General features: G+C 34.0%; 1 protein-coding gene across 1 annotated transcript in view; it reads right to left on the bottom strand.

Annotated features, from left to right (window-relative positions):
• Nucleotides 1-5,443: 5,443 nt before the first annotated feature.
• Nucleotides 5,444-17,090, bottom strand: part of ERICH1 (glutamate rich 1) — an 82,568-nt gene continuing 70,921 nt past the window's right edge. Inside the window, exons 5-6 of the mRNA XM_051976008.1 lie at nucleotides 12,302-12,496; nucleotides 5,444-5,934 (exon numbers count right to left, since the gene is read on the bottom strand). Coding sequence (XP_051831968.1) covers nucleotides 5,831-5,934; nucleotides 12,302-12,496 — 299 coding nt within the window. The 3' untranslated portion in view covers nucleotides 5,444-5,830. The remainder of the gene's footprint in view (nucleotides 5,935-12,301; nucleotides 12,497-17,090) is intronic.

Raw genomic sequence — 17,090 nt, 5'->3', positions numbered from 1 at the left:
GTAACTCAAAAACCCTTGGAAATATCAATTTTTGCTAAGAAAGAAGCACCCACAGCAGTCCTTCATCAAGGAGACAGTGTGATAGAGTGGGTGAACCTCCCAGCACAACCAGAACAAAGCCTTACTCCTTACCCAGTGCTTGTGGCTAGGATTCTCTTAAAGGCCATTAAGCGAGCAGTACAATTATCTGGGACAAGACCTGACAAGATATACACCTTTTATACAAATGCACAAATTAATGTATGCTGTGAAACCATCCCAGAGTGGCAAATTTTATTGGCCATGGCTCCAAATTTTGCACATGGATCTCCATTAAAGATAACCAGACTACTGCATAATTGGCAATGGATTTTTGAGGAGAAGGTTTCTAAGGTTCCTCTTGAAGGACCAACTATTTTTACAGACGCAGCCAAACAAAATATTTGTGCTGTATACTCTCATGATCTAACCGTAAAAAGAGTAGTCAGAACTCCTTTTCAGTCCACTCAGCAGAACGAATTATATGCGATCATGCTAGCTCTCACTTATTACCCAGGCAACATAAATATAATATCTGATTCAGCCTATTCAGTAGGTGTGGTACAAAGAATTGCCACAGCCCAAATAAAATTTGCAGCTTCTAATATATATCAGTTCTTTAAGGAACTTCAAGAGCAAGTGAGAAAGCATCCAGGAAAGATTTATATCCTGCATGTCCACTCACATAGTGGACTCGCAGGCCCTATTTTTGATGGAAATTCAAAAGCAGATAGCTTTTTAACTATGTTGGCCAGTATGCCTTTATTTCAGGAGGCCCAGGAATCCCATTCTAAATACCATCAGGCTGCTCGAGTTTTGCGCTTACAGTTTGGGATTACAAAAGAAGAAGTTAGGAGCATAGTGAAAAGCTGTACAGCTTGCCTTCCCTTCCACGCTCCTACACTGCCTCCAGGGAAGAACCCTCGTGGTTTGAGACCCAATGAAATCTGGCAAATGGATGTGACTCATTATAAATCTTTTGGTCATCTGTCTTTTATCCACATTGTGGTAGACACCTTTTCAGGATTCACTTTTGCCATACCAGCAGCAAAAGAGACAGCCCGAGTGGTCACTGAATTCCTCATTCAAGCATTCGCAATTATGGGTGTGCCACAAGAAATAAAAACAGATAATGGACCGGCATATACCTCCAAACATTTTGAACACTTTTGTGCACAGTATAAGATTTTACATACTACCGGCATACCCTTTAATCCTCAAGGTCAAGCAATAGTAGAAAGAAGAAACAGGGACATTAAGACACTCCTCCAAAAACAAAAGAAAGGGGAGCCACGGGTAACCCTAGAGAACTTCTAAATTTAGTTCTCTATACCATTAATTTTTTAATCTTTGATAAAGATGCACTGGCTCCAGCAGACAGGTTTTATAACCCACCAGAAGAGCAGTGCCCAGTGCGAGCAGCTCCACTATCTTTAGATAATCGTCAGGTGATGTGGAGAGACCCAGAAAGTGGTGAATGGAAGGGACCAGATAGGCTAACTGCTTGGGGGAGAGGATTTGCTTGCATCTCTACATGTGGAGAAGGAATCAGATGGGTGCCTACGAGCCGCATTCGCCTTGTCCATCGCAGAGAGATGGAGCAGACCCTTGAAACAAAGGAGAAGACCCAAGAAATATCGGGTGGTTCTGTTGCTGATTGTGCTCACCATTGAAAGAGCATAGCTGACAAGGAGACTGTTAAAAAGACTTTTAAAATCTTCAGGAATCATTGGATTTCCTAACACAAGATGAAACTGTTTTAGTTCTTGAAAAACCAGCGAGAATCATTGGATTCCTTAAGATGAAAAATTGTTGATGAGACTTTTGCAGTACTTCAGGGCTTACAGAAACTATTGGATTCCTGGCACATGAACTAATGGACAATGAATTCCTTATGGACTATTTCTAGGACTTATGGACATGTGTAAATTTTCAGGTTGATTCATGTTGTTACATTACTACTAGCCTGTGTTATATTGCTATGTGCTTATGTAAATTATGTATAATGCCTCCCATATTGATGGATTTATGTATACCATGTATATCTGTTACAAAGTTCTGGCCCATATTGATGGATTTATGTGTACCCCCTCAGAAACCTCCTATGTTTTAAAACAAAAGAAAGGGGGAGATGTTGGAATCCTTACTAACTGCTAACTAATTAGAGTTGATCTAATCTTACAAGAAGATGTTTTGGGCAGAACCTGAAACAAGGTACTAAGTAGAACTAATTAATGCAAGGCTTGTGTTCACACCTTTACTCATTGGAGTTCAATGAGTTCACACCTCCCTTGAAGCTCGTTGGGCCAGAGAGCACTATGGGAGAAAACTCATAATCCCATTCTCTCAGAAGAGTCAGATAAAAGGCCAGCAATGAGGGCTCTATGGCAGAATACATTATTTCCTCTTGGCTGGCTGGTCGCAGAAGAAAGTTCAGCTGGACTCGAGAGGAGCGACTCTGGTGGCAGACGAAGGGTTTTCAGAGGATAAAGCTACGAGTGGGAAGTTCAGTGGACAACCAGATTCATCTTCATCTCACACCACTGTAGTTGGTGGCTGGGCTCCCCAGAAGGAGTCAAGAGAGACATTCCATCTCTGTGTTGGTTGGAGGCAGAAGAAAGCAGAGGCAGAGGCTGAAGGACAGAACCTTTGGATTTGGAGACATCCGAAGGGCTCTAAGCCTCTAAATTGGCTGTGCTTTGAGAAGAACAAACTCCAACATTTGAACTCTAACACCACATCAATCTTTCCTTCTACTACAAGTGAACAAATTTCCCTTAATCTAGAACTTTTTTTTTTGTTAATATTTTCATCAACTAGTCCTCACTGAGACCTGGATTCTCTCTCCTTCCCCCCTACAATACATAACTACATCTTTGTCTGTCTTTCCTACCTCTGACTTTTATCTTCCCCACCTTAACCTTATTTTTCCCCTTTTCTCCCTCTCCCTATTGGTCCTGATAAGGAAATTAGAATCTGCTTTGTTCCTCATTCCTATTTAGGAGATTAACCCTTTATCACCAGAGCTCATTAATCTTTCCTCCTTTGAAATTCACAATATAAACATTTTCTACCTGATCCAGATTATTATAGTGGCTGTGATGATATGTTACCAAGTTCATTCTTCTTTCTCAAAGAATTTAGGACTTGGTTCATCATCTTTTACTTCTCCTTAGTTCATGCCCTTATATTAAGGGATTTCAACATCCCTGTTGAAGTTCCCCTAAGCTTCTAATTCCTCAGTTTTCTTAAATTCCATGACTTACCTAGCACAGCAGTTGTGAACATCAAATGAGATATTTGTAATGTGCTTTGCAAATTTCAAAGTGCTATACAAATTGATGGTTATTATAATAGTCATCATAACCATTATGATGAAGTGATGGTCACATTTTGCATCTCACTATTACTCTCAAGTGTTCCATGTTGCAAAAAGTACAGAGTTGCAAAAAGTCATGAGCCTCATTCTTTCTTCCAGTCATCCAAGTCCAGAGGCTAGACAAAAATTAAGATTTTCAATGTTCCAGGATGCAGTGGGTGACTTTGGTCTTTCTAAATTAGGTCTTTCTTGGGTCTCAGTTTGTCTAAAGGAAATACCCTTAGAATTTCTGTCCAGAAAAGAAATTAATTGTCATTTATACCATGTTAAGCCGTCAAATCCTAAACAATGAGTCACAAATGCTTGGGTTGGGGGCATTTACTGGCCATTCAATTTAAGTTTAATGACTTAGGTTTAAAAGCTAGTCAAGTAGCTCCTTTTGAAACAAACAATGGAATTGTCCCAGCTTTTTGAAAATGAGAAAACAAAAAAACAATAGGAATAATTTTTTTTTAAATCTAGGCTTGAAGCCTCAAAATGTTATATAAAGTATGTGACCAAAATTCTATTCTTGTGGACAGTGCACCCACATTTAGCATATGATGTCACAAACCACAGTTTAAAAAAAGCTGGAGGATATAGTAGTGCTAGTAAATATTAGGGGTAGAGGCCTAAGTTTCTGGTAGGAGGATCGTGAGGTCTAGGACACCAAGAAAAAGAGTAGGTTTGGGTCATACTGCTGATTAGCAAAGTCACAAAATGTGGCAGCTGTCATAGGAGAAATGAATATGTTTTCTGGTAGCCACAAGGAGCAAAAAAAATAAAACTGACCATGTTTAAGACTTAGGAATCCTAGTGCAAAGGCAACACCAGCACCAGCAAGGGAAACAAGTTGGCTCCTAAAAGAAAGAAATAGGCCAAGGGGGATGTTGTCATTTGATTGAGACTCTTGAGTTGGTGAGATCTTCTTCACCAAGACGCAAGATCGCCAAAAAAAGTTATTTCTAAGATCTTTCCCACCTTATAGTTATTTTGAATAAAAGTATTCTTTGTTCAATGATTTTGTCAGTCACAGATCAAATGAAATTAAGAAGACTAATTTAAATAATCCCCAAAGCCCCCTCAGGCTCTAACATTCAGATTGATCAAATCTAAAAATCGACCTCCTATAGTCCATTTAATGGAGATTATCCCGTAAAACTAAATTTAGATAAGCAGTGAGATAAAAGAAAAGGAAGGAGTCAAGGAGAGAGAAAGGATTGGGTAGAGAATAGGGTTGACAACTGGCTGGAATTTGAAAAAAAGAAATTAGTTACTTTGTACTTATGGTGGTATTATGGCCTTTTTTTTTTGGGGGGGGGGAATGTGATTAAAAAACAAACAAAAATTCTAGTAGAAACATGATTGATCCCCCTCCTTCAAGCCCCTAGTTCCTGAGATGAAGAAAATTCTTCATCCTGTCAAGTAAAAGGTTATTCTATGTTATATGAAAATTATTATCAGTGAAGGAAATGAAGTAAAGAAAAAAGTAATCGAAATGAGGGTTTGAATATGAGACTGCTATTATTACAGGGTAGGTCTCATTTATTTTTATTTTCTAATGGAGTCTGTATTATTATTTGCAAACAGACCTCAAAATATACTACTAACAGTTCTTTCCCTAGGGTCCAACTTTGGGGAAATCCCTTCATCTTTCTGGGCCATTTCCTCATCTGTAACATGAAAAGGCTATAATAGATTTCATCAGACCTCTGGAATTCTGGGATTGTGAATCACTTGATGGGTGAAATAGTTAGAATCTTTGATTGCTACAGCCCAAAAGTTTGCATAGAAGTCACCTAATCAAATCTTTTTTAAAGTGAAAGTTTCAAATTTTTAGAAACAATGAAAAGCACAAATGCAGGTGGCAAGGAGTAGGGACCAAAATTTTAAACCCGATCTTCTGATTCCAAATCTGGTGCTTTTTCCACTATAACATAGCAAATGTTATTAAAGTCTGTAATCCCATTCATCCCTCAAAAATCTCAACAACAGAAACCTGGCATCAAAATAGTTCTCAAAAATGAGGGATAATGAAGCATTCTAAAAGAATTTTAAAATCCAGTGTGATTTTGACATTTACAAAATTTATTGTAGCTTCAAGACAATAATTGATTTGATTCCACAAAGAATATATACTTTTATGTTTTGTTTATAGCAAACAAACAAAAAAAAAAGAATCTCAATGTTAATTGAAGATCTATACTTTGAAAAAATTAAATGTATAAATAACATTTCAATTCTAATATCCTGATTTTAACATTTAAAGTCTTAGGTCAGACTTAGTATTTACGTTGTACAAGCAAACTAACAGACACACCTTACCAATTTACAGTATTTGATTAACACTAAAAATATAGAACTTTTTTCTTTTTAAAGCCTATTTTGGCAACTTCAATAGAGTTCTCAGACATTTCATATTTCTTCTTTCAGGCTTTTCCCTATTATTAAATTTTAACTCTTTGTAGATGAGCCTCCGGACCTTATTTCCTGGTTCCTTATTGGAAGGATATCAGTAATCCAATAATGAAAGAGAGTTGCAATTTCTCTTGCATGATCTGAAAAGAAAAAAAAACCCAAACAATTATGCATTGTAAATTATAATTCTAGTGTCTGTCATATGCAAACTTTGAAAACCAAACAAATTGTGAAAAATCTGCCAAAAGGTAAATCTGACAATTAGGAATAGCAAAATACACATAAAAGTAACAAATATGATTTAAAGATGAGAAAATTCTGATGTGTATGTTATTTTAGCTTTGACTCTTGTAGATTTTAGAGTTCTCTTAGAAAAGAATCTCACAAACTATAGTAAGCCAAATAATATTTAATTTGTCTATATATGGATATCATTATTATGACCTCAAAATTCATCACCAGATAGCCAGTGTTGAACCTCTCTGAATTTTGCTTAACTGGGCTTCAAAATGAAGACACTGGAACACAGCTGTTCAATAATCAAAGTTTTTCTAACATAATAAAACTCTACTGAAATCCAGTGCTGCTTTGCAATAGACTTATTTTTAAAGGGCTGGCAGCAAGCATTTATTAAGCCCTACTATGTGCTAAGCCTTGTGTTAAGAAGAGAGAATACAAATACAACAAAATGAAACAGTTCCTGTCCTCAAGGAGCTTACAGTCTTTTCTTAAAAAAAAAAAAAGTTGTACTGATCTTTTTTTTTTTTTAACTATAATTATCAAATATTTTTATTTCTTTCTTCCCAGAAAGATATCCCATATGAAAAAATATTATTTTTAGTGGGGAAAAAAAATCAGTAGAACTGATTGATAATTATCCTTTCCACAATTCCCAATTGTGGTTTCAATATATCATGAATCAATGTGAGAAATTAAATGGGAATTTTGGGGAAGTTTTGCAGATGACACAAAAACAGCTAGCAGATGACACAAAGTCTAAGATCAAATGAAATGAAATGAAATTTTGCAATAAACACCCCACAAAAGGAAAAAAAAATATCAGATTTCTTCTCCAGTACAAAGGGAGGTTCCATTTGATCTTTATAATTTACTATGTGTGTGTATCTGTAATTCCCAATCGCTAGATATTGCAGTGATGGTCCTGGAATAAGGAAGATTCATCTTCATGAATTTAAATGTAGGCAACATCTGTGTGATCCCCAGCAAGGCACTAAAGTGTTTGCCTCAGTTTCCTCATTTGGAAAACAATCTAGATAAGGAAAGTAACCACACCAACATTTTGTTCAATGAAGTCATAAAGAGTCAGACAACTGAAAAATGAATGAACAAACAACTGATGGGCATCTATTTTGTTTCCAATTCTTAGCTATCACAAAAAGTGCTAATATAAATATTATGGAATACATGGGAATTTATCTATGTCTTCCTTGGCATATGTGCCCAATAATGCAATCTTTTGTTCATGGAGTGTGGACTTTTTTCCCCTTTATTTACATAATTCTAAACTCCTTTTCAAAAAAGGTCAGATCATTTCACAGATCCACCAACAATTTATTAGTATAGCTCTTCTACCATACCCCATTCAACATTGTCTATTGCCATTTTTTGTCACTTTTTTTTTCAGTTTGCATGGTGTGAAGTCATTATTTTCAAAAAATATATACTTAGTTTGCTAATGTTCTCTTTCTATTTTGTTATTTGGCTAAAGAACTCGCCCTGGTAGTTGGAAGACCTAAGTTCAAGTCCCTTCTCTATGACATACTGGTTGTATAATGCTAAGTAAGTCACTTAACCTTTCAATGCCCTAGGGATTTCTCTATTAAGTTGCATTGGTAAAAGGAGTTTCCTCCTCGGGGAGTTCTTCATATCAATGATGTCACACATTTAGTCTCCAGTTTCACTATTCTTTATTCAAATATTTTTAAGGATAATAGTTTCTATATTATTCTTTGAGCCATTTATTATTTAGAATATTGTTACTAAGTTTCTATTTAGGTTTGTTTCTTTTGCTTCCATCACTTTTATTGATTCTTATTTTTCTTGCAATATAATCTGTAAAGGATATGTTAATTATTTCTTAATTTTTACATTTATTTATGATGTCTTTATGCTCTGGTATTTGATCACTTTTTATGAATGATCCCTCTGATGCTCATAAATAGGGCTATTCTCATTTGGAAACTGGCAAGGATCTTTCAATTCTAATTTTTCCAACACTTTTTTTGGATCTTTTCTATCCAAACTAGTTTTAACTTGTACATCTTTCTCTTAAGAGTCACAATATTAAAGCATCATATAATTACTTTGTTATTTTTTGCAATTTATCTAGAGTTTCCTTTGGATACTTTGGAACTTGGATACTGTATTATTTAAAAATAGATGTGTATGTATATGTATTCACACATATAAACATGTATATCTATTTCTATATCTGATAATATCCTTTTAACTTCTTTGTTGCTTTTATTAATAAAGTTTTACTTTTTACCTCTCTCTTGACATGATCAATTTTATCTTTGCCTTAAATCATGATTACAATTCCTATCTTTTTTGGGGAATGAACTAAAATATAATACATTTTATTCCAGTTCTAATTTTTAATATATAGAGGCTGGTCTTAAGAGTCAGGATATCTTTGTTTCAAATTCCATCTCTGGCATATACTACTTGTTATCTAACTTTTTAATCTCCTAGGAAAGTCTATAAAACTACCATCAATCACTGATTTGAAGAGTAGAAGGTGTTTCATTTTTGGGAGCTCATGTTTCTGTTGAAATCACATGCCTGGAACTCCCCCAAGTCTCAAAAGTATTTATATCTTTTTTTTTAACTTGTAAAATCTATTTCATTGATGACTTTCATCTTTCTATTATAGTCATTTGAGGGAAAAAACCTGTTTTCATTCCAGAATAAATCTTTCCTTATGTCAAAGAAAATCAAGTAAGTACATTTATCTGATAAAGTTTCTACATTTGACAATGTAAACATCATTCTTTCCCAAATGGCCCTTGTATCTCAGGAGGGAAGTATGTTTCATTATCTATACATTAGTTTAAAAATTACTTGGAGATCAGTGTCAGTGATCTTTTCATTTATATTGTCTAGTCACTGTATATATGATTGATTCTAATAATCCATTTCAGTTTTTTACAAGTACTATTTTCTCTGAATTTTATACAATTGTAATTTCTTACTACATACTGATATTTGTACTGATATACCAAAGTTTTTGTTTTTTAATTTTTAGTCATTTCTGAACTGATGGGCAAGCCCTTTGTTTGTAGTTCTTGACAGTCACAAAGTATGTGGCTGGGAATATTTCAATATACTTTACAATTGGCAATAAGTATTTCAGTTTTTCTTATAATTTGTAATAAGTATTGGAATGCAGCAAATTATTTTGCTAGCTTTCTTATTCAATGTTCTATTTTCTTTCATTTTATTGATGAATTTATTCCATTTACACTTAGTTATTATTACATTTATGTTTTGTTCAATTTATTTTTATTATTTTTCCTCCTAAGTCTACACTTAGTCCTTGGAAATTTATTTTGACTACACTAGTCTGATCCATCTCCTTCTATAGTCTCTTTCATAATCCTTCCATTTTCCTGAGGTTATTCCTTTTTCCCTGCATTTACTATTGTTATTCTCTCTTATTCCTTTGTTAGTACTAATATGAAACTATAAAAAGAGTATAGTACAGAAGACTGCTTCTCCCATCTCCTTACCTTCTCTAATTTGAATAACATTTCATCTCTAGTTCCCCTTTCAAAATAAAAATCCCTTTACTTACTAATAGATTCTAGAATCTATTACCTCATTTGTGGGCTTTATCTTGATGTGTTCTTTCTATTGTGTATCCATAATTCAAATAGAACATCTAGAAACAAAGACAAGATTCCTTCTCTAGCTAGCTCATCTGTTAGTTAGGGATGGAATACAGATATGGAGTCAGGGAGATCTGAGTTAAAATTTGCCCTAAAAAACCTTCTCCTTGTGTGTTCTTGGGCAAGTCACTTACCTTCTGTTCACCTCACTTTCCTCAGCACCTACTCTGTAGGATTACTGTGAGGATCAGATAATCATAAGGTGCCTAGAACCTGTTGTGTGCTGAGACTGTCTGTCAACTGAACCCTGTGACCTCCATTATAGCCTTCTCCCTGTGTTGCAGAGGCAGCCCTAGTTTTCTAAGTCACAGTAGGCCCTAAGCTCTGGCAGATCCTACCACATGGGGAAAAACCGTGGTCAGGTAGCAGCAGAAGGTGTGATCTAGTGAAGGGCCTCCTCCCCAGAACCTGGGTCACTTAAGAGGCCAAGATTTCTTTAAGCCACACAATGGATAGCCTGCCAGGTCTTGGTGAAGGGTAAAGCCGTACAGAAACAAGTCATTTCAAGTATTTTAGTATAATCATTTGATTGATTTGAAGGTCTCTGAGAAAGACAAAGTGAGACATACCTATGGAAGCATTCCTAGCTGAGAAATTCAATATGCAGTCAGGTGAGGCACTTTTGCTCCATACTAAATAAAACATTTGAGTAAAAAATAAAAACCACTATGGAGTAAAATACGCCATAAAAAACTGTGTGTGTGTGTTTGTGTGTATATTTATAGATAGCTACAGATACATATGTGATAACATGCCTAAAAATGATTCTTTTTCATCATTTAAAAAATCCATATTACTTCTATATTCATAGTCTTTCTCAATTTATGCTTTGAAATATATACATATACATATATGTAAATTAACTATTTGTATAGTGATTAAGATTAACCTTTATTACTATCTATTCTTCACTAGCAGGACCATCAAAAGAAAAAAAATAAGCAAGGAATCTTGGATGGCATCATAAATTTAAAGCTGAAAGATATTTCAGGGGCTGTTTAGTTAATATTCTTACTTTATGGATGATGAAACTGAAGCCTTGAAAGGCTAAATGACTTGCCCAAAGTTTGACAAGTAAAGATTCAGGTGTGGGATCTGAACCTAGTTCAATTGACTAGAGAGCTAACAACCTTTCCATTAGAGTGTTATGAGGTATTGATCTTTATGTGTTTAATATTAATCCTAAAAGAAATGTGCCTTAAATTCAATAGGAAGATTTCTTTCTTTAAATTAGAATTAAAAATGAATATAGGAAAATTAATTTTAAAAACCTATCATTTTCAAAAGTGGAATGTAGGAGGGTTAAATCTGCTATAGCTTTAAAAAAAAATTTAAAAATTCTTCTTATAAATCTGACACCATATGTCAAACTCCAGCTCACTTACCATTATCTCCAGGAAGGTATCCCTGATCAGTCCAAACCAGTGCTTTCTCAATTCCACAAATTCATAACATATATTACTTGTATCATTCATTTAACATATAATAATAAAGAAGCTCAGGCCATTTCTGGTATGTTATCATTTATGTCTAGTATTAATAGTTTTTTAAAAGTTTTACTTTTATTTTCAGTTCCAAGTTCTATACATCCTTGAACCTCTTTTTTTCTCTACTTAATGAAGGTAGGAAACTCATTAAACATAAGTTATGTAAAACATATTTCCATTTTAGCCATGTTCTAAAAAAAAAAAAAAAGGAAAAAAGCAAGGAAAATCAACAAAAGAAATAAAAATATATTTCAAGCTGCATTCAGACCATCAGTTCTCTCTGGAGGTAGGCAGCATTTTATATCATAAGACTTTTGGAGTTGTAGTGGATCACTGTATTAATCAGGTAATCAAGTTTTTCACAATTGGTTATCTTTACAACATTGCTATTATTATGTAGATTGTTGTTCTGGTTCTGCTCACCTCATTTTGTATCAATTCATATTTCTTTCTAGATTTTTCTGAATTTATCCCCTTCATAATTTCTTACAGTATTATTCCATCATATTCATATACCATAATGTGTTGTCATTCCCTAATTGATGAGCATCCTTTTAATTTTTAACTCTTTTCTATGACAAAAAGAGCTAGCATTAATATTTAGCTCTCTCCAACTAAATTTTATACTTCTTGAGGGTAGAACTTATGGTGAATACTTCTTTTCATCTTCCTTTGGGCTTATTATAACATTGATATAGTAGGTATTTAATATCCTTAATGAAAGTAGAGTACTGATTATCTTAATTTTTCCTTTTTTTGGTGTCTAAAATTGAAGAGTACAGGAAATCTAATTATTCTAGCATAGAAAATAAAGGCAGAGAAGAGGAAGAAATAAATTTTCCTATTCCACATAAAACTATAGAAGACTTCTTTTTGGGGTTTATAAACATTCTCTGAACTAATCTCAAGATGAAAAGTTAGAGTGATTATACATTGTCCCATAAACAAATCAAAAAAGGCATGAAAGTGTTTTTCTTTGGGACTATGTTATTCAACCAAATCACATGTATTATTATCACATATCCTGATTTATTATTATTTTCTTAAGTTTTTTTAAGCAAATCTTAAGAAAAACATACACACTATGATTAATAAATTATATTACATACCAGGAGGCATCATGCACTGTTCTTTGAATTGTTCCAAAGCACTCTTCAATCTCTCGATATCTTGTAAAAGTACCAGAGTTTTCATCTGGTGCAAAAGTATAATATCTGAGGAAGCTATGTGATGAAACTCAAGATGTTTAAAAACCTCCTGGATAGTTTCCAAACAAGCAACTGAACCAGAAGATTTAATATTACCTACAAAAAACAAGAGAAAACCATTTAACATTTTATTTAATGATATAAATTTTTTAAACTTATGGCAATTTTATATCACTCAATTACCTTATATAGGAAATACATTGGTCAATATTATAAAAGGAATGATCATAATACTACCTGATGTATATGTATAATTTTATAATGGTACTTTTATGTATATCATTTCATTTGATTTTCATAATTCTCTTAAATGGGCAGCATTTAAAAAAGTCATCATCTCAAACCTTAAGTTTGACTCCAAAATCTATTGACCAATACCATGTTGCCCTCCTGAAGACAATTCAGTACTCTGTCAAATGACTTGGAGGGCAGGGCATGCACATGTGCACATACACACTGCCCTCCCTCCAATATGGAACTGAATAAGAACAAAAATCTAAACTGACTTTCACTACACAAGTATGTTTATTCTATTGATTGGAGGCATTAATGGGTATATGTAAGTGTCTTCCCTACTGCGCTACACTGTATTTGAAAAACATGTGAAAAGCCAGGGAGTTAGGAGAGTCAGATTAAAAGATAAAAGGCATTTGTGAAATGTGTCAAAGACAAAGAGTGTAACTTAAAAATAAAACAACAACTATAGACAGTCAAGCTGCTGTTAGAAAATTTTTGCATGTTTTTAAGAAAATTGTTTATAAGTAGTTCCATCATAAATGGTTATTTTTTTTAATCAAGCCTAAAATGAAGAAATTTATATATAGTTCAATCTCACTTTAAGTAAAATAAGAGTTTCACAAATATAATTTTAGGACTCACTCAGATTTTTGTACTGGCTTTTGCAATGTAGTATCTTAGGAACTATGCAACTGAAAAATTAGCAGTATAAAGGAATGATACAATAAAATTCTTTCGGGCAGAATCAAACAAACTATAAATTCACCTTACTATACTGTCATATAGCCCACATTTTCCCATCTTCTCCATAACACTTTTTGCCAGTAACTAATCCTAACCAGAAGGGAAATTAGGTTAACTTAACTTGTTCCTCATGAATCTATATGGATTAGTCTAGATTTCTGTTAAGATGCTTTCCTGCTTTAGACCTGTGATTTTATGAAAAAGTGAGTTAAGATGGCAGAAATTATAGGAAGGGAGGCCAAGCAATTCTGGTGTTCAAGTGAGAGTTCAGATTGGCTATACATTTCACATTTCAAGCCAACTACATAGAAGTAACAATTGAAGCTATCAAACTGTATTAAGATTGGAGGGAAAACAAAACAAAACAAAACATCGAAGACAGAAGGGAGACTAGAAAGGATGGAAGTTTCGGAGGCCTGGAGAAAAGCCAGATTTGGGGGTCAGAGGAAGAAGATGAATCAGAGAAGAAATTCAAATAGTACTTGAATAAGAAAAATGCAAGATATCAGTATCATGAAAACTGGAGGAAAGAATCTATTAAGAGGGAATGGGCAGTCCTTGATAATAAATGCTACAGAAAGATGAGAGGGGCAGCACTGAGAAAAGGCTTGAGGGGTTAGTAAGGAACAGTTATTTGCTAAATTCAATGCTCAAGAGACCTGAATGTTTGCTGCCAGAGTAAAGAAAGGAAATGGAGGTTATAGATAAATAAATGATAAAAAATAAATAAAAACAATAGTTAGCTATCTTTCCTTAACCAGAATTTCTCTTTTTATGCAAACAACATATTCTATACCTTGTACATCTAAACACTGCAATCCCAGATAATCACTAAGAAGGTGACTAGGTATGACTTGCTCCAGTGGTATTCCATGTACTGATCCTGGGACAGTTAGTCTTCATTTTATCTTATAAATCACAATAATCCCCATCTGTCACTGATTACTGCACAATCCTGAGATCTATTCCTTAGCTTCTTGGCCTTCCTCATTCTTGATTTTACCTATAGACAAGAAAACTTATGATCAGGGTTGTCTTTAATTGCTAACATGTAAGCATCTGTAATACATCTCATCATCTTATAAGATCCCATCACCTGATCCCTACCCTCTGTTAACTGAGAGATGAACTCCAAAACCTCTAGAACTAAGCTCAGAATGTCTCATTTTGCACTTGGTTGCCCCACCCTGCTTTTCAGGTTTATTGTGTATGTTTTCTTCTCCCATTAGATTGTAAGCTCTTGGAAGGCTGGGGCTTTGTATACCCAGAGCTTAGCACAGTACCTAGCACATAGTAGGTGTTTAATAAATGTTTACTGACTAACTACCTAAGTTGACTAGGAAGGGTATGAGCTGGAATAATAAATGTGGAAATACATGAGAAACTATGATCCTTTGCTGATGGAATATCTCACAGCTGGTATACCACTAAATTAAAGTCTATGTCTAGTGAGATACTACAGGAGGGACTGTTGTATCTGTTTCCTGGATCCTAGACTCCTTTTAGATGCACAGGATGGCACAGCTGTCATCTCCCAGTTTCTTTATCATATCACAAGATGTTTTCTCCATGAATAACTTTATGTGGTTCGTATTCTGCTTCATGAATTTTGATGCTTGTCCTATTTCTTCTATTCCATGTTCTGTTTATCTTGATTGGGTTCTCTGGGCATCTTAATCAATGTTTGCTCCCTCATCTTTAGAATTTCTTGAATATCAATCATTTGGAATGATTGGATATCCTTTCATTAATGGTCCAGTTGAGTAGTTGCTCTACCTTCTGGTCATTAATTCTGCTTCTCCAATCAAAAAGTAGAGAGCATTTGATAAAAAAAAAAAAAAAAAAAAAAAAAAAATCTCTTCCAATTTAATACTCATTAAATTATGGTAGAGAGGGTAAGTTTATTTTGTTCTGTTACAGAAGATAAAAGTTAAAGGTAGAAAAAATTTGACTACAGCCTAAAGAAGAACTAAGGTGTCCACATAATTAATGATTGCTAAAGTAATATTTAAATTCACTGTGCTAAAATATTTAATGGTATTGTAAATTGCCTTTATCAAAAAAAAAGTTTCTGCTAAATTCTTTGAGAACTAAAGAATATTTTTGGAATGTAGATAACTACCCTCTGTCTAATTTATTTATAAATTTTTATTTTCATAAATTTAGTTTTTAAAGCAAGTTAAATTTGAAAAACAATAACTGACATAGCCTGTATACTATATAGTCTGTTGAGGTAGACAACAACAACAAAACATATCTGTGAAATGAACTGTTGTTAAAGGGACAAAAACTGTTATGCCTCTGGAAACTGAACTACCACCAGTAACTAAAGAATCTGAAAAATGTGTATGTATAATATTTCTCAGCAGAGTTAGAACTACTCACCTAACAATAGATGAAGTTCCCTCTGTTCCAGGTTGCTGCCTCAGAAAGGAGCTTGGCTATTCCCAGGCATATGATTGCAGCCATCAACTGAGAAAAAGATGCAGAACTTCAGGCATATGTGCCTTTTAGAAATAGCATGTGGGGATAACTTATTTTTTCAAACACACATCTGGACCACCATGAACAAGTCATATCCCACTGCTGAGATTCTCTCTTTTTCTGATGGTTTGCCAAGGGAATGCAACATTATTGACAATTGCATTTCACCAGGAAATGAGGAGAAATTATGTGGCCACTAGGAATGTGGAGGAGAGTAGAAGTGATACATTTTATTTCAAAGTTTATTTTAAGATTTTTTAAATAGCTCTATTTTAGAAATATTCTCATCAATTTTTGTAACATTTGTGGGAAAAACTGGAAGGAGGACAAGAGTGAACCAGTTACCTCCATTTACAATGAGAATGTTGGCTTTGGAAGTCAAAAAAGGCTTTCCATTTGAATGTCAGCTCTGTGCAATCTGTGTTAGCTAGGGAATGACACTTGACCTTTCATGTTTCCTCATCTTCTGATATGTATCATAAGCTTCTATATAGCTACAACATGTTTCGATAGCATAAAGGTGGGGAAGATAAATTAATTTTTAAATTAAGAGAATATTAAAGGGAAATTCAAAAAATCTCAATCATAACTTGAGTATTTTACTATGCAGTTTGTCTGTGAGTTGACAGATTACTTGCTATAGTATGATTGAATTGATAGAGATGAAGATACTTTTCAGGTCATCTAATTTAACCTTGTTCCTAATCCAGGAAGCATTTTTGTATCTCTGACAGATGACTATCCAAATCTCAATTCAATACTTCTATTTCTAGGGTGCACATGATGAAATAAATTCCTCCATAACTTCATCTTTTATGCAGATTTTTCCCTTTCTGTAATCTACTACAGTTAACTCTATCTCTTTCATTTTTATTTTTGTTGATCTTCAACAAATGTTCTTCATGTATGTCTTATAAATAACATCACTATTACTTCTTCCTCACCAACTTAACTTATTCTGTTCCTTCTGATTAAGATTTATCCTTCTAAAGACTTGGTAACAGAATATACTGCTTTAAGAACAGACCAACTAAAACCAAAAACATGAAAGATATACAACCGAGTTACTAACTATGGGAAAATACACTGCTTACCCAGGAGCAAATAATGTTTAAAAAAAAGATAAGATCTATTACTACCTCTCAGGCCTATCAATAGTTTTAACACATCCCTCACCAAGAACAGTACAATAAGATTCTAAGAATGTTATCTTTATTGTTCTGTG

The sequence above is a fragment of the Antechinus flavipes genome, chromosome 2 (assembly GCF_016432865.1).
Source record: "Antechinus flavipes isolate AdamAnt ecotype Samford, QLD, Australia chromosome 2, AdamAnt_v2, whole genome shotgun sequence".
NCBI lineage: Eukaryota > Metazoa > Chordata > Mammalia > Dasyuromorphia > Dasyuridae > Antechinus > Antechinus flavipes.
Note: the sequence above shows the minus strand (reverse complement) of the source record. Positions and strands in the feature narration are given on the sequence as shown.